General features: G+C 34.0%; 1 protein-coding gene across 1 annotated transcript in view; it reads right to left on the bottom strand.

Moving 5' to 3' along the window:
- LOC113404153 (triple functional domain protein) overlaps positions 1 to 24871 on the bottom strand; it is a 79349-nt gene that overhangs the window by 19885 nt on the left and 34593 nt on the right. Inside the window, exons 30-33 of the mRNA XM_026644949.2 lie at positions 16339 to 16588; positions 6858 to 6930; positions 729 to 852; positions 345 to 461 (exon numbers count right to left, since the gene is read on the bottom strand). Of these exons, the coding sequence (XP_026500734.2) occupies positions 345 to 461; positions 729 to 852; positions 6858 to 6930; positions 16339 to 16588 (564 nt within the window). The remainder of the gene's footprint in view (positions 1 to 344; positions 462 to 728; positions 853 to 6857; positions 6931 to 16338; positions 16589 to 24871) is intronic.

The following is a 24871-nucleotide window of genomic DNA, read 5'->3' as shown; positions in this document are numbered from 1 at the left end:
TAAACAAAGGTTGCTACCTATTGTTAACCTGACTAAAGAAAGTTTGCCTTGAACACTAAAAGGAGACTTATCGTAAGATGTCTTAAGGACATATTTTAGTGATAACGTTTTTGTTTACTTATAATAAGCATTTATTTATTTATTCACGAGTTTGAATTAGGTTTTTTTAAGTAAGTACGTGTCGTCTTGCCAAGCATGAAATTACTCACTGCCTAACATTACCAGTGGTAATGTAACGGGGATCTTATCTTATACCTAATGAAACATTAGAGCGTAAAACTCTTAATGTTCAGTTTGGAAAAGAATTGTTTCTATTTTCAACACGAGTGAGTGGTAACACTAACCTGTATCGGTTTCATGGGCGGCGGCAGTTCAAGGTCGGGTGCGTCGTCCTCCGCATCGTCGAGCGCGGCCGCGCTGCCTTCGCCATCTTCTACGCGCGCATTTTCAGCGTATGGTAGCTACACACACACACACACGGAATTTCGTAAACATAGAAATATCAATATGAATAATATACTCATAATGTGTGCGTCTGAATAGCTCAGACACGCAACTAAATAAAGATTGAACACTGTTACGATACGCACTGGACTAAATTGACTGAAATTAAAAAAAATTACCAGTTGTATTTAATACTATGTATGTTCTATTGTTTGATTGAGTTTTAGGTGTTACCATATATTGTCATTTTGGACTAGCGTGTATTTGAACTACTAGCACAATACCTTGAGTTTCTTTTCAGATGGCACTTTCTTCAAGGAAGGCTTTTCGGCAGAAGCAGGAGATTTAGCGCCGCCTGGTGTCTTCTCGCCCTTTGCCTGCGACTTGCTAGGTCGTGGTATCCACCTTCTTCTGAAACAAGGTATGGCTTAGCAAGTCTAAATAGAAATGATATTCCTACGAATAACAAGTGACACTAAAAATAATAGATATATAAAAAATATAATAAAAACAAGTCTACTTTGTAATGTTATTACCCGCCCGCTCAGCTGTGCGACAGAGGGCGAAGTATCAACGGAGCTACATACATATAGAAGATAAATTCTAAATGAACTCTAAATGAAAATATATCTTATTATAAGCTTAATAAATTTGAAAATATTACACTCGTCAAATAAACAAATTGTTGTATGTCAATTGAATAAATACTAACTAAAAATATTCTAAGCAAAAAATCGAGTTTTGAACTACTATTATAAAGCAGGAATTTTATTTAATAGCCGGAACCATGGAAAACCCGTTCAGTAATCTCATTGAAATAGGGCTTTCACGTTCAATAGATTTCAAATTGACAGACTGCGATGCTCGAGCGCTTTTTTCACGAACGCTTAAACTATAACTGATAGACAGAAACTACATTTTGCGAATTTATATATATATATATATATATATATATATATTTCTATCGAATAGTTTTAGAGAGATGATTTATATTGTACATAAGAAATAATGGGAGATTTATAAGAGCCCGAGAGACGACGTGGCGGGCGGCTAGTTGGATTTATTTACACAAAATACGTGAACGTAATTTTATACATTAACCGCATCACTCGGATTGATTCTCAACACTTTATCTCATTACAAAGCCACTTTGTGGAGAAATAATATTCATATTACATTAGTGATTTAAATATAGAATATTTACTACTACATGACGACCATTTCGCCCAATATGTCTATTTCACTTTCCAGATATGTATGTATATATCTGCGGCGGCCATTACAAAGACAATCAAACCGCACATAATGCACAAGTGCGTGAGGAATCACTGATGCGGTCTCTATTCCCTTATTCCTATTATCCTAGATTCGACCGACGTCGTACGAGGGTGTAACACTGGCTATTTCCGAAATCTATACTGTCTGAGCTTCTCGATTCCTCAGGATTTCAACTTGTTAACATGAATACAACACGAGCTATTGTTAACGAGTATGTTATGTTAGTTAGTATTTGGTAGGTCACTAACAAATATATACAAAGCGTGAATTAATACACAAGAATGTTATTTTTATATTGAAATGAGAAAATACACTTATAATAAAATAAAAAATAAAAATAACTGCCAGTATGTTACTACAGATTATTATTGTAGCGACCTTACAATTAAAATAGTTAAATTACACACCTCATTCTCTCTTTCTGTCATCAGTAATTTGACACTCGACTGAAGAAGACAAAGTATTGCGTGACTGTTATAACATATTATATACCTACAACCGCTAAAACCGTTTCTCGGTAAGGGGGTAAGTATCTTCTTACTCTATAAGCGAGCAAGAGACAATACAAGTAACTAATATATCCAAGGGCATGTTCGTCTGAGGCATGCACACCGGTACGTACTTGTTTCGTGAGTCTTACAAACTGTGAGGTGACTTCCCGACTTCAGAGAAACGTTTAGTTTAGGCACACACTACATAATATTAAGCCACACAAGTTGAATCCGAGTTTCTTGCCACTAATTTCATAGTATATAAATAACGAGATTAATTTACTTTATTTTTGTATGAAATTGAAAAACACGACGCAGTCAAGCTCGTAAAATTAAAAAAGTGAAACTATGAATATATAACGTCTTAAAAAAGATACATAAAGGTGGCCTCTTTTTGTGTCGTTCATTGGGTCGGCACTGCGATCAACGTTATCAGCTCCTACGTAATGTGTTAAAGTCATTTTAATTATTATGAAATGGAAACTAGGCCGATTCACGGTGTTTTCTTATTTTCTTTTGATAGTTTTACAATGAATGCAATCATTTTTAATTATATTAAATGTACGTGTTGAATTTTACAATATATAAATACTACATATATACTATTAGCGCAGGCATGCAATAAACCCTCGAACATGTCTTCATCGTATCCACAGATCGTAATGAAAATTCCTTTCTCCACTATTCACTATTTATATAATATTTCATTGATTTTTTAAGCATTGGTATTTATCGATAAACGTATGAGAAATTCAATTAAAAATTTTATTCTTATACAAAACAGTTTTATATATTATATATTAACCTATATGGACAGACGATACAAAGCGGGAATAATTTAACGAATTATTTTTTCTTTTCTCTCTTTCTATCATTATTAATTTGGCATTCGAAAGAAGAAGAAAGAGTACTGTGTAACTATACAATCTCTTTACAGAGTTTAATGTAAGGGGTTCGAGAAATATATAGGGACATATTTATTTTATTTAGCATACAGTCGATGTCAATTGATAAGCGAACAAAAGATTAAGAACATCGATAAGATAAAAAAACAATCCCCGTGCGTAGTTCAATATCAATTATTAATATTACATTAATTGAATTAAAATATCTTAACACATCTATCTGAGAGCAAAACTATCCCAGTAAGTGTGGAAACTCCGCACCGTATGTATGTAGGTGAATAATACTCTTATTTAGAAAATATAACTTCAACTTGTATCAAGAATGATGATCTCCAGGTAGGCAGGTGGCCATTCTCCAAGGAGACTAGACTCTGGTAAGCCTATGGTACGGCAAATACGACACCACCATTAAGCGTGCAGGCGGTTCGGGATCAATGTCTCCATGGGCTTTTCGCAGCACGGGAATGGACACGTTGCCAACATTATTAGGTTTAGGTTTTACAACTGCTAATTTCATAAACAATATCTAATATGTCGTTGGTCCGTTTTACGCTGTAGTTCTACTTTAACAAAAGTGGATTTGCAAATGCCATAATTCTCATATAAAACGTAATTACCGTTTTAAAAATGGAACACATCTCACGACGCTTTCTCGTAGAGTGGAAATCGCTATTATCAACGCTTAACGGCGATGAAGCGCCTGGTAAACATGTCAAGCAGAGTTTCGAAAATTACCTTACATTTTTTTATCAATTCCCAATTATATGAAGTAATATAACTAAAACAAAATAAAGATCAATTTAGATACTTAACGAGAAAAATGTATAACATAAAGAAAGACTTGTTTTTCTGAATGCATACGTCATATATTACACAAGTCCTTAAGTCGAGATAACGTATAAACTATCTTTATTTTTTCCATTACGACCATCATTTTCTTCAGAAATACTTCATTTAGGAATCTTGATTATATCGCCCGAAAAAAAAACAACAACAGGAATAGCTCAGGGTAAGAGGTGGCTAGATCAGTGACTTCTCGATTATAACAAAACACTAAAATGTTGAAATCAACGACATCCTTTTATTTTTTTTACTAAAATGGTACCAATGAACTCACTTGGAGAAAACAATTTGACTCCACATCCTTATATTGATATAACATAGCACACATCACAGACAATCACGTTCGCAAGTCTACTGCGTTTAGTTCACTAAAAACCGACATACAAATAGTATCACTCCATTGGTGCAAACATTGTTATCACAAATTCGTAGCGTATAGAGTAGACGAACAAGTCGGAGACGAAGAGGGACGAGTAATATCGGCAAGATTACGGCGATAATTTTGTAATCTATTGGTCGGTAGGTGACAGGAAGCGCGTCGCAAAACATTAACGACGACGAGAGCGCGATACACGGGGAGCGAGCGGCGAGCACGGGCAGGCGGGCTAGAACCGCGCGCGCGTCTCTGGTGCACGCCGCCGCGTCGCCCGCGCCGCGCGCACTGGGCCCATCGCCAAATTCATAATGCAACCAAACGTCCACTCCCATGACGCATCCACTGAAGAGCGGATACCGTGTTCTTATTACAATAAATCACGTCATTAATACTTATCACTATGCTTTATTAAATTATATTACTTAGCAAATACTGATACTGAAACCGATAAGATTAAACAATAATCGAAACCAACGTACAAGATCGATTCAAAACAAATTATTTTATGGAATACTACTGCAACACATCGTATTACGAATACTACAAGATACTCTGAAATAAATATTTACTTTTTGCTAAGTTAGTTAAATAAATGCGATTGAAATATAATACAAGTTGCATAGAGTATATACGAAGTGGTATTTCAAAATATTAAAAAATCAATATTCAGTTTAACTGACTTCCATCAGGCTTCCAATTAATTAGTTAAAGCGTTGCTACAATCCGTTTAATCCAGGTACGCTAGTCTATTAATACCGAGTTAATATTTTAAAGGATTCACAGTTACCAACAGGAGCTGAAAGTAGATCATATTACTAATGAATAATATATGTAATATACTCAGTTTAGCAGTAATTAAAACAATATCCTTTATTGCAAACAATACTATTATTTTTCCCGGGCCCACCTTCGCTTACACGGATAGTTTTTAGTGTATGATAATTAAATATACGTTTTAAGTTGCGATTTAGTTAGGCAGAAGTTCATCAGCGATGCAGGTTGGTTGGAATAAACATCTCAATGTTGTCATTTGCTGTAGTTTTAATACACCCTAAAAATATTTAAAATACGTATATAATATATATATAAAGTCAAGATGACCCAGATATGACGGAGAATACATCGTCGGATTCGTGTTCATCTAAGATGTAAAAGTGTTTATAAGAGAAAACACACCCAAAAACATTTATAATACACGTGTATATAGTTTGTCCTTACTTCTCCTTTCTACGATTACATTCTCACGCTTTGAAAGACAAAGCAGAGAGTAGATATTATTGTGCACCCGATACACGGTGATAACGACAGGATGAAACAATAAATAGACAGAGGTTTCTTGAGTGCTCCCTTCCTATTCTTATAGGCTGGGAACGATACTTCACTAACTCTATTACTTTAACGACATTTTAAACCTGCGCCACTGCTTGTGATCATTTAATACCAAAAATATATTACCAATAATTATAACGATTATATATTACTATTTTCGTTGTGTGTATAACGTTGGCCATACAAGCTTTAACAGTGGTAATGAATTGGAAGGGTGAAGCTGAAGGCTTATTTTGGGAGTCAAAGGTCAGTCGGTCAGGATAAAAGTCTGGCCCAAGGGTGTACTGTGAAGCTGGTCACTAGGCTTAGGACGGCACCGTTGTCGGGTGGGAGAACATAACGTATGCGATATCACGCGTCCATACGCCTGGAGGTGTAAGGGACGTAATGAACGAGGGATTAAACGACTAATCTTCAACAATTTGTTTTATTTTTCGTCAACATAGAAAAGAAAAGTTACCTTTTTGATATAAATCATGTTACACTATTAATAACAGAAGCGTTTGTTTGTTCGTGTATAAGTTGTTGAATTACTATTAACGTAATGTTTCATTTGCATGGCAGTTGCACGTAAAACCCGCTATGTTCTTATCTGTGAAATAGCTGAAGACTACACACTTTGTAGATTCAAATAATAAAACACGTGTGAGAGAGAAAAGAAAACAAAGGAATGTCTCCTATTATTTCTTAGATCAGACAGCTTGTTTGTTGTTTGACAAACAACTGCACTCATATTGCATAAATTGTAATACGTATGCCGAACAATTTGTGTCCCGAGTATTCGCTTCATCTCGGGACGCTGACTCCGAAGAGTAACATGAACCAAGATAAAATGTGACTAATGGGAAACGAGACCGAAACACAAGGCTGATAACATTATTGTTTTAACCGGAAATCCTTACTTTAGATGAGTAATGTTTTCTATGTAGCACTTTCACGTAAATTTATCGTTTACTGAAAGCAATCATCCACATATACGTAATATAATTTAAACCGAAAAGCCCTTTAATCTTTAATTTATTGATCGTTGTCCTTCTTAGGAAGGTATTCAAAATCTTGAATAGCATTGATTTTGTAACAAGTATATTTGACACATTATAAAAGTAATTTTTATGTTAAGCCTTTTAAAAGTGAACTACTATTATTCATGAGCGACAGCATCAGAAGTGGTATGGTAAAATATGCACTTACGGAATAATCCCCTTCCTGTGTTTGCCAGGACTTGCGGCATTAGCACTTACACCGGGCTCCGAAGACGAAGCTTCTGTCAACAAAAAATAACAATGTTAGTGGAGTGCACTGAAATTTATAAAATCTATAAGATTAGTAATTCCAAACATAAGTATAAAATTATAAACACTTTACTATCGATTTTAGGCATCTAGAGTTCTCCCAAGCGACCGTGTATTATACAATAAATCAAGGAAATCTTACAAAAATAATGATACCCTATGATGAAGTCGGTTTTTTAAGAGGCATCACCAGCGCCATTCAAAAAAAAAGATTATGGGCTCTTACTTTAAATAAGGGGAGTAAATATTTATGCGTATATTACCTATGTTTTTGGTTTGTGCGTCAATATTTCAGTATGTGTTCAATAAATAAATAAAAATGTTTTCTAATAAAGAAAATTTTCTGTAAACAGAATAATATTCCTTACGGGTATACCTACTATAAACTTTTTGATATCACGAACATCTGACAGAAATAGAGAAACGCTCAATAAGAAGGTTTCGTCATCACAATTACTGGTTTAAGTGACATAGTGATTTATTGACATTTTAGTGACTTATTTACCTGCTTTTCAAGTTTACTAGCCCCTTTTTTGGATCCGCCGCAGTGCGGTGAAACCTTTATGCAACGACACAGATATTCTTATAGAGAAATGTGTATGTTATTAAATTTCTATACTAGTTTTCTAAATAAAAATAGGGATTTATTTAAACGATTTTATTAATCGTGGACGCTATGTAGGTCTTGCGTATTTTTTTTATTTTAACGCGCCTATTTATTTACTTCAACCGTTCACTTGATCCAATGTTGTGTGCCTTAGTCTGAAAATATTAGTCAATGCTTTTGGGAGTAAAAAAATAAAAAATGACACGTTAAACCACATACACATATTTAATGACGCCGAGGAAGCGTAGTATATCATATTAATTAATTTACCATGTTAAAACGTATAACGAGAATTTTAAATGAAACTTTCAAACTATTAACAAGAGTTCACACAACGTCAGACTCATTTAAACTATTATATAGCGGGATTTAACAATTCGAAAAATAATGACAAATATTTGATATCGTTTTCAACTTTACATTTACTCATCGCCAAAATTGTAAAGAATATTAAGATAAGCAATCACCATTTGATAAATTCCAATATCTTGACTGATTGTCATAATCATTACAAGTAGATATTACTAGTTGCCCATAACATTCATATTTTTTGGTAAATAAAAATACATCGGTTTGATTAATTTATACGCCGAATAGAAGTATCGATTTCGATATTTGTGCAGTCCCCATTTAGTTCTAACCCGGATAGAGCAATGAATTCATCAATGCAAGTGGCGGATGTAATGCTGCAACGTTTATCCCAATCCAATCAGTGTGCTGGAGTAAAATCGAATTTTTCTCAAAATTGAGAGGAATTCTTTGCCCAGCAGTGAGACATTAACAGGCTACTTTAAAAGTTCATTTGAATAGTAATAATACTGACTACAATGCAAAGCCTATGGGACTAGAGACCATTTAACTGTATTATGCTGTCTGCACGCAACACGATTTAAAGCCAAGTCGAGTGGTCCGCATTAACACATGATACGAGCTTAAATAAATTAACATATCAAGTGGAAGTAAGCCCTGTGACTAAAATGTATTTACAGGAAGCAAGTGACATTTCCATATTTAGAAAATGGAACTTTAAATTTCTTTGAATTTCAAAAAGGACACAAAAGAAGTACAAAAATCGGTTCACAATCACAAAAACATCCAAATTGAGAATAACTGTTCTATTTTGCTGTCGACTAAAATAACGAATATTCATATTCATTCGGTGCCGTTCGAGCGAAGTGAACAAAAATTTTAAATAATTTCTGCCAAATGGAAGCTTAGACTCAAACCGCTGAATGCGTTTCCATGTATTTAAATTGCTAGGGCGTATATGACGGAGCAATATTATGTTCAATTAATTAAGGCTCGGATTTCATATAGCCATCAGCATAGCCCTTGTGTGTATCTACGTACTCCCGATACATACAAAAATAGTCGCATCAAAAGCAAGCAACATTTTTGCTTTCATAAACTTTATTGTGTAATGACTAAAGTTAAACGAGCAGGACAGAATATAGTACAGGAAAATAAATCAAGAATTTAGAATCGCATTCTTTTTTTAAAAGAAGATAAGAGATAACTTAATGTCTGCCGAGGAATGTTTTGTAACAAGTACACGCTCAAACAGTTTTAGTAAAATATTACAATATACGTATTATTTCTCCATGGTTCCGTAAATTAAACCTAACTGGTGCTAGTTTCTATTTAGAATAATAAAATTATAACGATTTAACACTATATATTCTTGTAAGGTGGTACGTTCCTTGGACCTGTAAGTACACTGGCTCGCGCAAGGATCACCAGCTGTAGCAGCGGTGAATGTTCAAGCACAAAAGTTTTGAATGATTTTATTATTAAAAGTCGCCTCTTTATCCCGTGTCAGTGAATCGTTCGTAGGAAAAAATCGATAATCACAATATAGTCAGTCACACGAAAAGAGTTAGCATTCATTGCATGGTGTATAGTTTTTGATAAAAGATATATATTGCGTATATAAACATCGGCATTTCAATTATCTTTCAACGTAAGCGTTGATAAGCTTTTAAGCTTATCTCTATGATGCTAAGCTCGGCTCCTATTAATTAGGTTGTGCGAGTTTAATGCATATCCGTAAGCTTCTATTACATTTAAAGTACTGCGTCTTATGAGTCAGAGTGGTAGTTACGATAGTCGAAAGAAGGCTAAGCGTTGGTCCATGGTACCGTATTTCGGCCGCACTCGCACAGATGCGAAGTTATATTTAAATCGACGTCTATAGTACGCTCATCAGAAGCAATGTTAAGGTTGAATTCCGGAACGCTTGCGTCATGAAAATCGCGCCTGGGATAAAGCCCTGACCTTATCTTTTAAGAAGACAATACGTCCTCCGCGTGTACTAGCAAAAGTACTTCTTGCATAAAACAGCATGAACAGCGGCTGCATAATTTTAATGTCATATAAGGCTAGTTCACAAGAAACCTTCCAAATATTGTTTACTTGACACTAATGTTTTGTACCGAGTAATGATTAGTAAATATAAGACATTTACTAATTACTATATTTAGAATGAGATGTTTACAATCATTAGGACAAAGTGGTTAACAGAAAATACTTAGCAATAACAAAATAAATATTATCTATAAGTACATTTGATAATAATATTTATAAATACGAATCGAGATGACCGCGTAAAGAATCCGGGCAAAGGTAGCCGAGTTTTTGACGAACTTTGTGTTTGAAAATCATGTCTTGGTCGACGATAAAGGAAAACGTCATGAGAAAAATGTGTATGTGTCAAACGAGTCTATTATCTGTGTTTCATTAATACGCGCTAGAGTTACGAGTTGGAATGGTGGGCCTTTGCCCACTTTTAATTTATAAATGTTTTTCACATTCTGGTATCATAAAATAAAAAGATTTATACTATACTAGGTCGTTTATTTATTTATTGTGGATTCACGTAAGCCTGCTAGTCTGATCAATATGCTGAAGCTATACAAAATCTTTTGTTTTTAGTGGAAATAAAATCAGCAATAGCACATATCCAGCTGTCCACAATTTAAAGGTGTGTCGCAGAAACACTGTCTAGGTCTAAAACAAATTAACGATTACGCTCTAATTTTCTGTGACAGAATAAACTCATGGATTACCTTTTTTTATTATTTTTTATTGACTTCAAAAATATTTAAATACTTTCAACAAAAGTCTGACATAATATTATGCGGTAGGTAAAACGCTTTATATAACTGTATCTCTGTGTCATTTACTATATATGTAATATTAAAATTTAACTTGACATGTGCGCAAGGATTGCTTTGCGCAATCCGTTAGGTATTTTTTATTCATTGGCACACATTTATTTTTGAGAACACTGTTCGGTACTTATTAAACGTAAAATGATTATTCTATTTAACATTGTTGTGAAGCGTAACAAATTTGAACTTTCTAGAACAAGAGGTCACTACGAAACTGATCGAGCAAATAGTCCAGATTCCGTTTAGAATTGATTTTAATCAAGAAGAATGAAGAAAATAAAAATAGGTGACCATTTCAAAATCAACTGTTTTATTACTAGTCATTCTTAATATAAACAGTAGAATTTCGAAAGATAAAACGAATGTTGTCTCTCATAAAGAGATCGTGACACACTTATTATTGGATTAAAATATATTAAACAAAAATAAATCTAACGGAGCTAGTGGCGCCAAACGGTCGTGTCGCCGACCTGGAGCAAGATTCGACTTAAGAATCTGTTTCGTATCGTATGGCCTTTAGCATTTAGTTAAAATAAGAACAAAAAATAATTATCCAACCATAGCCAACAAGTACGTGTCGTGAGAGCTGATTAAGGAATATTAGAATCATTGATTTGGTCGATATCAATAGCAAAAACAGTTACGTGTCAGCAATGATACAAGGATTGTTCTAAGGAGGCGTTATTGTCAGGCGAGCGGCTAGCTCGGAGACTGGCGGATCATTTCTCATGCAATATTATAAACAGACACCGCGGCGAACCCGAAAATGGGATAAGAGCAGATTTATTTATTGAGATAACATTATAATATACGTTGTAAACCTATATGTAATTTAAAACCTCATGCAGGTCTTATTATATGCTTTAAAATTATTTCTCTTTAAAATTTCCAAGTCAATAATTAAGTTTTGAGAGAGTCAACCACCACTTTCGAAGTTTATTTAATAAATAATAAATTTTGTCGACAGATACGAAACTTACGTCCAACTTTCATAAGTTACGGCGACCCTATGACCTCAAAAAACCAAATCCTTATTATTTCATACAACTAAAAGTTATTTGCTTTGGGATTTTTTAACAGTGTCAATTCACTATTTTTATCAACGTTTGGATATAAGCTTATGTATGTCAATTGTTTTTACAATTTTTTTTTTACTTTTTTTGACCGTAAGTTTTTAATTTATAACACGGAAAAGCTTAAGAAATTAGGCTCTTTCAAATATTTTTTACATCCACAACGTAATATAATAAACATAATCTATGTTAATTACTTTTAGACTCGACTCGATTAAATAATATCTATTATTTTAAAAAAAAATACCGGAAATCCTAATAGTATCCTATTATTATAAATAATAATATATATTTTAATATTTTTCAAACCTAACAAAAGCTCGATTAAAAACATTTGTAAGAAACATCAGTAAAAAATTGCCACCGTTATAATTAATTCAATGTGTCGATATAAACAAGACAACTTCATACATTGAACTCGCAGTGCTGTAAGAAAAACTATTTATTTATACAAAACTGTTCGAGTCACAGCCACTCGGCGATCTAATCACATCCAGCTGCCGGGAGAGGGGAACATTTTGTGAATGAAACTATTTAAATATACAATTTGAATCAGGTCGGTTCACATTGTGAGTAGTGCGTACGGCAAATTATACAAACATTGGAGCGACATACTTGTTATTTTAATATTATGTTGTCATAATTTTATTATAATTAATCATTGGTTAGTTAAACGTAAAACACGAGGAAAAACATCTAATTTCCTTATGATTCCACAATTAATGTGATAAAAATGACTTTAACAATAACACAATAATAACGTTTCGTTTTACAATTATGATCATTGTATAGGAATTAGAGTTTGACGATTTCCGCATTCACGATACTAGTCATTTGAATATTAATATCTCAAATGAGCCTTTATTTCATACGAACAGTATAACGAGGTACTAATCATAATTTTCACACAAGATTTCTGAAAATAGTTTTTATGTAATGAATGTAAACACTCACCATGGCGTTTATCCATCAACAGTAATTTCACCATCAAAATTTGTTACGCGTGCCGAAATGAAACGAAGTCGCGCAAGACTCGACTCCTCAGTTCGGACATTATTGTGCAAGACCCGTGCGAGTTGCTATTCAATTTCAAATATGGTAACGGACGTACACACGTCCCATTGGCCGGTCTCGACGTGCAATCGAATCGATCGCGAATCAAATTTATTATAAGTGGTTACCTTATTAACAAAAAAATATTACGGCTTAATTAACCGTAAATACTCATAATATTATTGTATATCCGTATCGCGTGTAGTGGCAAAGCGTTGCACTTTTGTGCACATCTAGAGCGAACATTTCGGGTGATATTTAGGATCGATTATACTCATGTCAAATAAATAAAAAGGTGTATCGTTTTCAAGGATCACATATTCAAATTATTAGACGAATGTGATCAACACTTACGTTATTCATTAAGGAATGCTCGACACATTTCGGAGAGATTACGGTAACGTGACGACGACGTGATTTCGACGCTTCCGCTCCGTGACGAACCGCCATACCGAGACATGTCGAGCCTTCATATATCCGATAAATAATGTCAACGAAACAGGATTATTTAACAATAATAATAAAAAAACTCAAATTGATGACAATATCGCCGTTGAAAATTATATATCTGTTGTGTATCGAAATCAGGTCACAGGTGAAATATGTTAAGTTGACTTATGAAAAATGATACAGTGAAAAGTAATACAACCGCGCATACTTGTTACAAGCAAATGGTATTTACACTAGTACAGTGAACAGTTATTTTTTTTTTAAGTAAAAGCAATTACCTGTGATAAACTTGTATAATAAATATTCTATAAAATATTTCTTCTGCCTTTATTTATCCGGGACTGTGAGTACATATGTCATACTTTAGGTGATGGTTCTAGAAATTACCATATTTATTTCATTTTAACCATTTATGTTAAGTACACACATTCGTATACCAATAGTGTAGTGAATACAGCAGCATTTTAAAAACACCGTTTTAATTACGATACCAATTATATGAATATTATATAATCTTCCCACGACAAATTTTTAACGAAAATTGTTTAATTCTGACCAACATTATCATCGAGAAGAGATTATTATCAATTTCAATTACCTAAGAAATATTTATTCAACGAATGTATTATTGATAATACACAAGTAATGAACGGTTATGAAGAATATTCTTAAGTAGTTTATTTCGTGAATTTTCATATTTGATTTGTCACATAATAATTCCTATACAAATTGTCAGTGAAAAGCTATCATTAGGTTATTGAATGTTATTTTATTATAATTACGAGAAATTTAAATTCACAAATATAATAATCATACATACCCGACGTAACGTTGTTGTTACCAACAGTATGTGATAGGATCCTTGACATTTTATTGTAAGCCGACCGTAGAGATACTGATCGTGTATTGGTGTAATTTAAGAAAACCGGTGCACTAGATAACACGAGACCCGAAGGCGTTTCACTAGAAGGTACGGGAAACGAGTAAAGTTCGTCAACTTCCCCAGAATCACTGTCATTATTACTGCTTCCCGGTATACTATTTGTATCCATCTTCGACTATTCGCAATATCTTTTTTTTAATTTATAGGTGTATTCTCGAAAAATATGGACATAACAATCTGAGCAACATGTTTTGAATTCCTTATTCGGTTAAGTAAAGTTCATAAAATATATATAATTGTATACTATTAATTAAATATGGATCGATTGCACTATGGCTCTAGTTTTCAGCGTGTCTTATTTAGACAGGATGCGTTCAAGAGCGTTCAACGGGCGGGCGCGCGCGTAACCACCGCCCGCCCGACTGACCGAAGCACATTAGCACGCCCATTGAAACATTCACCGCTTTCGCTGATGCGCTTCAACAATATCAAAAGAATTTAAGCAGCATCTAGCTCAAATCCTAGCGAGATGGTTGCGACGCAAATCGATGAATGGCGGAGACAGCGTAAATGCACGCACGTTCTACGCATTAACATGACCGTAACGCCATGTCGCGGTCGTATGACAAAAGTACATTCCAAACAAGTGTAAAAATATAAGTTTTTTAGAAATTCGTGAATCCAATGAAAAAAAAAACATAACTTAAGTTCGCTTTCGTATTTTTCCTAAATCTACTAGATACCATAAACATTTGGTAACTACTACTTGTGCATATTTGAATGATCATAAATTATGGAAGTATAGCGTATATAAATGAATATCGAAATATTTCGGAATTCAGCAAATTGTTGTCGCTTATACACATATTATTATGAATAAAAACGACTAATGGTGTATTCGCTTCAAGATATGTATGTGTATGCACTGCAATAAAATATATTTAACTCGATCATACGTAAAGGGAGGTAGGAGGATGTGTGCCAAGCTAAGTAATGTTATGTGGAGTGCACGCTGACGAGTGGCACTTGGCGTCGCTCCCGCGGTCTCTGGGTAACAAGCTCTCGACTCTACAAATGATTATTGGCAATCGTTTCGCTTACTCTGGTAAACTACATCAATTTATTTTTAACGGAAACTTAATAGCTTGCCGCCATTTTCCATCACTTACCAGATAAATTCTGTCTGTATTTTCTACTTGCTTTATTATTTTATTTAATAATAACTGAGATAGGAGATTATTTTACGATTTCATAATTTAAATTAATTTTACTAACACCAAACAATGTAAAAAAGCATTCCCGAGCTGTGTAAAAATGTACTACACCACTAAATAATTACTTTACAATTTAACAATATTATATGAGGGTTTTCAATTTTTTTAATCAATATCGAATTGATCTAAAGATTAAATGATACATGGAATTCGTTCTTTAGAATGTATCGGGCGCGACGTATATTTTAGTTAGGCTACGTAGATTTTGGTATACTTTGTATGTCTATAGGATAGTCTTATCGTATCTCTAATGCCAACACTAGGTACATCTGCAATTGTTATGTTCGACTGTACATTAACGCATTTTCGGAAAAATATGCAAGAAATGTTGAAATCACTCGACTCACATTTCTGGGGTACATCATACGCCGGCACGCGTCGTATATTTTGCAGCATAGCATTTAAACGACGAATGTTAATCGACTTTCATCATGAAACATAACGTGAGCCTGAATCAAACGGTGTAAACAGAGAAGTTTTATGGTTTTAAATTATACAATAAAAAACATTAAATTACATGACACATCACATTACAATAATTTATATTAACTAAAAATCCTTATTTCAGAGTTCGGTTTACATCTTATGTAAGTTGGTTATTGTCATCGAACGTTATGTTTTGCTCTAAGTGACTGCGAGCGATGCCGGTTACAGTGAACGAGTAGTACCTTCAAGTTTTGCGAACTATAAATTACCATCTATCTACCGTCGGGAATGAAACACAACACATACATTTAATGCATGATGCTTAACGCATAAAGGATATACGATTACAAAACCTAATTGGATTAGATACCTTGTTGGAATAAAGTATATTATTTATATAAAATGAAATATATTTAATTTAAAATGCGAGTAGTCTACACTTACCTATAGGTTCTTCGGATGGTTGACTGAGTGGTCGACGGGAGGGAGAAGTTTTCTGATGTGGTTGGGGCTTGAGAACAATGGCGGGTACAGCTCCCTCCTGTGGAGGCTCACCGGGCACGCGCACCAACCACCAGTCGGCACGCATGGCCCATGCCTCCAAGACCTCAACCTGTTGCCCTTTCGTCACGGTCACCTCGCCGGCGCCTCCAGCTGTGTGATCAGCTACCACCCACGTCATCTCCGCTCCTGCCTATAATAAAAGCACTCTTTACTTACACGTATGGCTTAATTTTTATCACTTACTTATATTAATTAAAATAGCAAATGGCTATTAAGAGTATAATTCGTTTATAAGTATTTTATACAACATGTAAATGGTAGTTTAAAGACACTGAGCATTGTGGAAGTTTTTGTGAAACCACCTTTATCTTTATAATAAGCTAGGGAGTAACTATCAGATGCGATTTACTTCCTACCGTCGTCGGTTGGAACCGTAGCAATTCATCTGGTCTACAGGAAACTAACTCGATTTTATATGTAGCCAAGATCTGCAGCGCGGCGAAGTTTTATTTATAACGTTTCCTTGGAAAGCACCCGATCCTACAATTATTGCTGCGACTACGTTGACATAATAAGATATTTCTCAAAATTTTGAACAACAACATAACTTCCACTGTCGTGGAACTTTTGAATCATGTTATAAATGATACAAATCATTCGAATTTAATACGCATTCAATTTAAATCATCGAATTTCGTAACGCGTGAATCCGCAACAAACAAAAAATTAAGTATAATATTAATATGATATCGGTAATTATTAATCATTAAGTATGAACATTTTCCTGTAAAGCTCAAGGATATGAGGCTGAAATAACAATTTAGTCCAAGAGTGACAGTGATTATATAAATATTCAGTACCAATATTATCGAAAAACCTAAACAAGTGAGTTGTTTTTTTTTTTAATATTTACATATCACAGCTGCTAAAGTATATATATTCGATTGTTTGCTGTTAACCAATTAAAATTATTAAAACACCGCTATGGCGTGTGCCTATTTCAATTTCAAAATATTCTCCTTTTGAGCTCCCTGGCTTCGTTTAAAGTATATGGGGGACGATTCGTCAGATGCTAAATTGAGTGTACTAGAGAGACGAGATTTAACTATCTCAAAGGCGCAACGATGCATAAGAAAAAACGATAAAGACGGTGGAACGCGCAACTCAAGAACATTATTTTAATAACCTTGACAAAGGTATATTCAAGAAATGTAAAGTTTATAAGTTACTCAAACAAATTCATTTTAGTATCTTATTTTAAAAAGTTAAGAAGAATATATTATTTTACAGTGATCTACTTATAACTAACTGTTTTTGAGCGACAGAACATTGATTAACATTTAGCCACATTTATGGACAAAATACGCATCCCGTACGTCATGAAGATCGCTAATATCTTTGAAAATATAAATAATGATATTTCTGTATTAAATATAAAAATTACTAAATCTATCCTAATATTATAAATGCAAAAGTAACATTTCCATCTGTCTGTCTATTGCTCTTTTACGGTCAATCCACCACTGAACTGAACACTGAACCAAATTTGAAGAAATTTGGTGTGAAGCAAGCTTGAACGCTTTTTGTATCTAATACCTGACGACCAATGCCTAAAAAGCAAACGAAATCGCGGGCGACAACTTGTTATGATTAATACCTTTAGATTGGGATAATATGAGCAGATTATGGCCTACGCGAGGAAACAAAATATACTCCGCGTGATAATCACTGCATCAGTTTTGAGTTATGCGTTATGCATCGTCAACCTAAGTGCTTCACCGTAGCAAATATTTTAGTGTTTTTTTTTCTTTTCTGGGATTCTTTTTTTAAGGGGCCGTTGCTTGTTCTATACATATACGTAATAATAAGTTAAAAATATACATTACTTCTGAATTCGTTTAAATAAAATTTGACGAAAATAAAAGTCTCATGATTTACATATAGAAAAATTATCAAAGATACCACCACTATACATTCCATTATAATACGACGAAAGGGAAAAATGACTCGTTTGTCATTGGAAGTTCAGCGAGCTTAGAAAAATGCATTCGATTGAGTCGAAGCAATTTCTATTGTCTTTTTCCGTCTTTATTTGTTTATGTGAATATACTTATTTGTGTTTTCAACAAACGAACTCGTCAATCGATACCTAACTTGTCTAGGCTCGCTGCTATGCAGACGTTTGCGACATAGACGTAATGATCATGAAACTAAATACATATATCTATGTTATACGTGTATTTTATTCAAGAGATTCTTTTTTCCCTATCTTTGTATTTATTTTATGAACATTTGCGGCGGATATTATCTATTTTACATAATAACCCTTCAATGTAATAAGCTCTTGGATGGTGTCATAACAGATCCCATATACCCCGTGTCTTTGTGAATTAATATAATAGTTCGTGCTCTTCTATTGGTGAACCTTGAATAGATATTTCCATCACTAACATTTATTGAAAGCATCAGATGCTCTTATATCCGCAGTTGTGATTGCCGACACAAATAGCAATTTTGTATTTATGTATTGTTATTCGCTGCGTTTGCAGCCGACGGAGCGTATTATAATGTATTTCTATATTCATAAAAAGTATTATAATTTTACAGGTCTTCGTATCACGTGTTTTTCATAATATATTGTTATAATATTTCAACTGACAAGTCGAAAACAAGTAAAGTACATAAACACGATTTAAAAAATCTAAATTTATAATTATCGTCTCTAAAAACCTCTGCTTGCAGAAGACTGCGGAGCTAAATCCACATAATCCGTTACACATTTCATTGCAAAAGACATCTTATAGTTTAGTAATTTCAGACATCTTATAGCTTCACACGTTACGAGTGACCGACAAATAGAGTGAATTTGATTTAGTGAACATTTTAAATTTAAGAAGAATTTATATTTGCGTAATCCGTTCTACGTAACACTGTAAAGCGGTGACAAACGAACGTCATGATATTGTCGCAAGAGCACCTTAAAACACAATTATTGTAACTTTTGAAAACGAATACGTTACAGGAGATATATAATCATGAGAATCAATAAATGTCAAAGGTCAAATGACTCCAATTTTTTTTTAACAGTTAATTTTTCCTACATAATACAAAACATGTACCACCCTAAAGCTATGAGTACGATTCTGCAATTTCATTGTGAGCATAAAATAAAATAAAAAAATAAGCGATAGTGTTCAACAATAAATTGGGAAAAACAAATACCGACCATAAATAATGTTTGCATTGTGTTTTGTATCTCTAAACACTCAAAAATACTTCAATATTTTTGTGTTATATAAATGTTGTTTATTAATTTAATGAAATCAATCTTATAAGAATGCATTAATATCAAAGTGTTGATAAATGAACAAATAGCGACATACGTGAGTATGAAACTCTTTAAATGGCACATTGTTTACAATAACCTCAACAACAGATGCGCACATTACCACTCAAGCGATGGGCAAAAATAAATTAAAATGCGAGCGTATACGTTTTATATTTTACCAAGTGTTACATTATATACGGTAAAATTTATTGTACCAATAAAAAGCGAATGTTTTGCAACGGAAATGTATGTGTATGTACCATAAAAACATCGTATGACTGAATAGATATGTAAAGTCGGCGAAGGGTTCATAAGGGTGTGTCGAAAAACTAAGCCGGCACTCTTACACGATGTTGCATTCACCTGACGTTGGCGGTTGCCCTTGAGTAGTCGAGCATGGAACGAGCTTGGAGTGTCAATTGTGTGCTGGCGCGAAAGTGCTGAATGGGGCGCGCTCACAGAACTCTGCCTGAACCATGGTAGCGATATTTTGCGCCGGCTTTTATGTTGTTTAGTGGGTACGGGTAAGGGCGGATGCAGAGGTGGGGTAGTAGTCATCGTAAGGTCACGTGGCACCGCGAGGCGCTCGAAACGTAGAACGGCGGGCAGCGGGCGGCGGGCGGAGACGCGGGCGCGGACGCGAGCGGCAAGGAGCGTTGGCTGCGACCCGCCTCGTCCGGTGCGGCGCGCGGCGCTGTCGCCACTGCCGCGCATTGTGCCGCCCGCTACTATCGTTCGCTATCTTACGGGCGAAGACCCGTTCATTACGCAGCCTCCGTATCGAGCTACGTTTCCGATTTTCTTTTAATTATTTATTTTAGACAGTTCGATACATAAAATCCGGTCGACACGCTTTAATTACATGTAAATTTTTTGAAAAACATTAGAAAAGCTTGCACAAATAATGTAAAATATAAAATGTTGTCAGTAGGATACATTTTTATAATAGCCCATTGGAATACAAGTCCAACAATGTACTTATATCTAAATAATCCAAACTATCGAAACAAATAAATTGTAACAAAAAAAAAAACATTGACGTAAAAAACAAGAGATCAATCATACTTCTCGTTGAATATAAAACTTTGTTTTGAAAAGTTAATTTTGCATGCATTCTGCGCAACTACAAACAATTGAAATATAGCGACATGTAACGAGAGCTCTTTAATAATTGTCATAGGTTAAATACTTCAGAAGATGAAAACATGATTTATGTTTTTATCATTGTCTTGGTATAAAATATATCTAGATTTTGTCCATAGATATTGGCACGGTAAGAAGCGTGAGCTTCTCTTACACAGCGTGGATCAACCGTGTGACTTAAGATGTTATAACAATAAAGTATTCATGTTTAGATGTAGAATTTGACGTATAATCTTGCAAAAACTTCACCCTAGTAAAATTACAATCACGCAGTATCTTCTTCGATTATACCGAAAAATAAAATCCCTGAGGGTGAAATAATGCTGGAACTTTTACTTTTTTTTTTTTTGCTTATTAATTATACGACTAAACCTTTAAAATAATATTTTTTAAATAAACCTCTAGTATTAATTTTACAAATTGTCTTAATAAACAACAAATCGAGATAAAAGAAAAATTGTAGGCGATTCCAAAGATGTGATGAAGTTAAATCATCCTAACCCCGTTAACTTGGGCTGTGGAGAGGTTGTTTTACTCGGGTTGTGGAAACAAAGCAGAGCCTTTCTTTTACCTCCTCGGAGAGTTAATTTCTGTAGAGTTGTTCAGCATAAATAAGACAACCATTAGAGTGGTGGTCAAAACCTAACGAGCAGGCAAAATAAGTGATTTAAAATAAAAATATTACAATAGTTAAAAAACAGAGCCGTAGAGATGGAAAGCCAGTTCATTTGAACTGCTTTAATGTTTTAACAAAGGAATCGCGGAAACGTTGATGTAACACAAACATGGTAAATTCGAACGCGAAATGTACAAATTTAGGGCTCTGCAAAAAATCAGTTATATTTTCATTTCTATATAATATACGATTAACGGATAAATATTTGTAAACCGATCGTAACAATCAAAAATATTGTCAGATGCTGAAATATTCCCTAAATCTCATTAAAAATCGTAATTTATCTTTGAAAATAAAAAGACTGAAATCAATACATCATTGGCAAAATAAAATTTGAATATATTGTTACAGCGGAGATAACGACAACAGAGTATATAGTGTATCTAATTAAGTTTGTAGCGAAGCCGAGACTCATTAGCGACGCAGCGAAAATTACTAAGCCTCGCCTTTGACACAACTAAATTTATTTCTAACAGGATGGCTCTTCCTAGATATTTGATAACTCATTTAGAAAGTAGTGCATATTTTACACCAGAGAGTTGTATTACGTCCGTAAGACGCTTTTCATACTAGAGTATGTTTTGATAAAACAAAATCGTTCATAGCATCAAAATTTCAATAAAACTGCCCACTGTGACCACTTCGCTGAAAGCAATCTCGATATTGATAGTCGCTGAATGCATTTATTACAAACCAATTGGAATAAAACGTCTATTAAATGATTACGCTATTGTTTGTATTCACTAATTGAATTTTTAAAACTATAGGTTTTTATTCCATGTGAATAGAATTTTCATAATATAACAAATTCATGTAATTAGTTTTCCAGTTTAAGTAAGACTGCAGCCTATAAATTAATTGAATGCAAATTTCGTTTTAAACACAAAGTTGCAACACGCTGTATAAATTTTCGCAAGAGTAATTTTCTATGTGAGTTGCCCTCACATAATTAAATTTTCTCTATGAGATATGAGGCATATGAAAAGAAAAAAACAAAAAAGAATACAGAACGAAGCAGCTTTTAGAATAAAAACCTTTGGGTTTATAACTTCTACTCGTTTAATATTTGTTTCATTATTCAATTCAAGATAATATTTGCGCAATTAATAAATTCGCTTGCGTCATACCTAGGGAAACAAAACCCCGGAATCCCGGTAACCAGGTCAGCACACGGTCAGTAAAATTATCAATACTAGGATTCCTGGGATTTCCTGGGGGTCATTTACCTTTATCGGAAAATAAAATCGATATTAACAGGGCTCTGGGAATTGTAACATAATACGAAGGTATATTTTTAATACTATGCTTACATATATTTTATAATATAAATAAGACGATGGGAGCATCGTCTCAGCTGACGTATTTAGTATAATATAAGCGGTAGATCGTAGTTTGTCCAAAGCAAACTCATTGCGTTCCAGAGTCGTAATTACCTTGTATTCGATAGTGTGTGTACAGCACGTCCACGTAACGTGACTTAAACAGTAACGGTGACGTTTATTCGATTTTAACTGAAATGAAACCTATTCCATTAATATTGTTACTGCCATCGTTTACAACAACGTATGGAATCTGATTTAACACTCGTAGAAATTATTCCTAATATCTCAGATACGTTTTATTTATTTTAGTAACGCAATTACATTCGTTAACACATTAACATGTTTAAATTCGTTCTTAATTTTTTAATAATATCTTGTCTAAGCTCGTAAAATTGTAAGCATAATAAGGTTTTTATTGTAATTATTTACGTTTGATGCAGTCCAAAGCTCTAACTAGGCGACTAAAATGAAACTTAGCAAAGTTATAAAAAAATCAGCAGTGTTCCGATTGTTGTTCAAGTTTGCATTTCCTTCAGCAATACAATTCATTGATTCATTAATTTAAAGTAAATATATTTTAACACTGTCAGCATGCCACGCAAAATGTAAAATATAAAAATAACATTTCGTACATTTGTCCTGAAACAGTAATATATACATATATATATAGGTACAGACTTAAATATCCTCATCCTATTCTGTATTGACTAAGTATTTGCGTCATAATTTCGTAAATTCTTTAGTATAACAAATTAAATACATAAACCTGATTTAAATGGCATGATGTCAAAATACTTATAGAATAGTATTAGCAGTTTGTTTAAGCTGTTCCACGCCTGGAACAGTACCCACAGAGGCCTTTCTACTGTTTGAGGTGTTAAGCTATAGCCCGACATGCTGGTTCAGGGCGGGTTAAAGGCAGTAAAGGCTTGTAAACGGTAAACTTCACACATCATCAAAACATATCTCAGACATGCAGGTTTTATCATGACTTACCTTCACCGCTAAAGCCAGCGAATTATTGCTAATTATGACAGACGTAAGTTCGAAAAGTCCGAGGTACGCGCCGTGATATTAAACGTTTGCTTTGCAGACTACTAGACTATCGCTAATTCTTTACAATTTAAATATTTAACACATTTATTTATAACTTTGAAATTCTCTAACTTAAATCAGACACAATAAAATATAGCTGCGGGAGATCTGTTGAATTCGTTTTGTGAAAAGGGCAGCAGCCTCGTCATCTAGTATAGATTATAATATACAGTAAAAACTTAATTAATAACCCGTAAGTGTCCCACGGTTGGGCCAAGGCTTATATACCCTTTGGGAGAAAACACGCGTCAGAATTTAATCCGACATAATATGCAGGTTTCCACACGATGTTCATCGAGTGAGAGATAAATTATAAACACGAATTAAGCATGGAAAACGTCAGAGCTGCTCGACCGCTTTATGTGGTAGTCCTATATGATACCTGTACATCTACTTCTAGGTAACATTACTTCAGCGGACTACTAACATATTAGAAGCAGATTTTACACCTTAAACCTGTTACACTGTATTCGTAAATGTGTTTTCGTAGTTCTATTGTATGCTAATATCGTAATATGAAAATATCATCAAACATATGTAGACTTGAATATTGTTTTACGTATCACAACTGACATGGCACGGGGTATTTTAATGAAAAGTATTTCGGTATTTTGTTTTAATACTACATCATAAATAATATTCACGAGTGTTATCTGGTCGATTGGTCATTTCCTCGCTCGCTCTATCGACTAGATATCACCAGAGCACATTCAACAACATCACTTTTGGTTATGGTAAAGGATTCTAATACGAAACCGGGCTGAGACTTACTAGAGACTTAATACAACATTTTAAGATATGTAATTCTACCTGTTTATAGTCCAGGGACAGAGACTCCCGCAAAATATTAAATCCCAATAACAATAATATTTTTTTATGGCATTTTATCGTCTAAAATGCCGTTATATC

Source organism: Vanessa tameamea, chromosome Z, assembly GCF_037043105.1.
Source record: "Vanessa tameamea isolate UH-Manoa-2023 chromosome Z, ilVanTame1 primary haplotype, whole genome shotgun sequence".
Classification (NCBI taxonomy): Eukaryota; Metazoa; Arthropoda; class Insecta; order Lepidoptera; family Nymphalidae; genus Vanessa; species Vanessa tameamea.
This window is presented reverse-complemented; position numbering and strand designations above follow the sequence as displayed.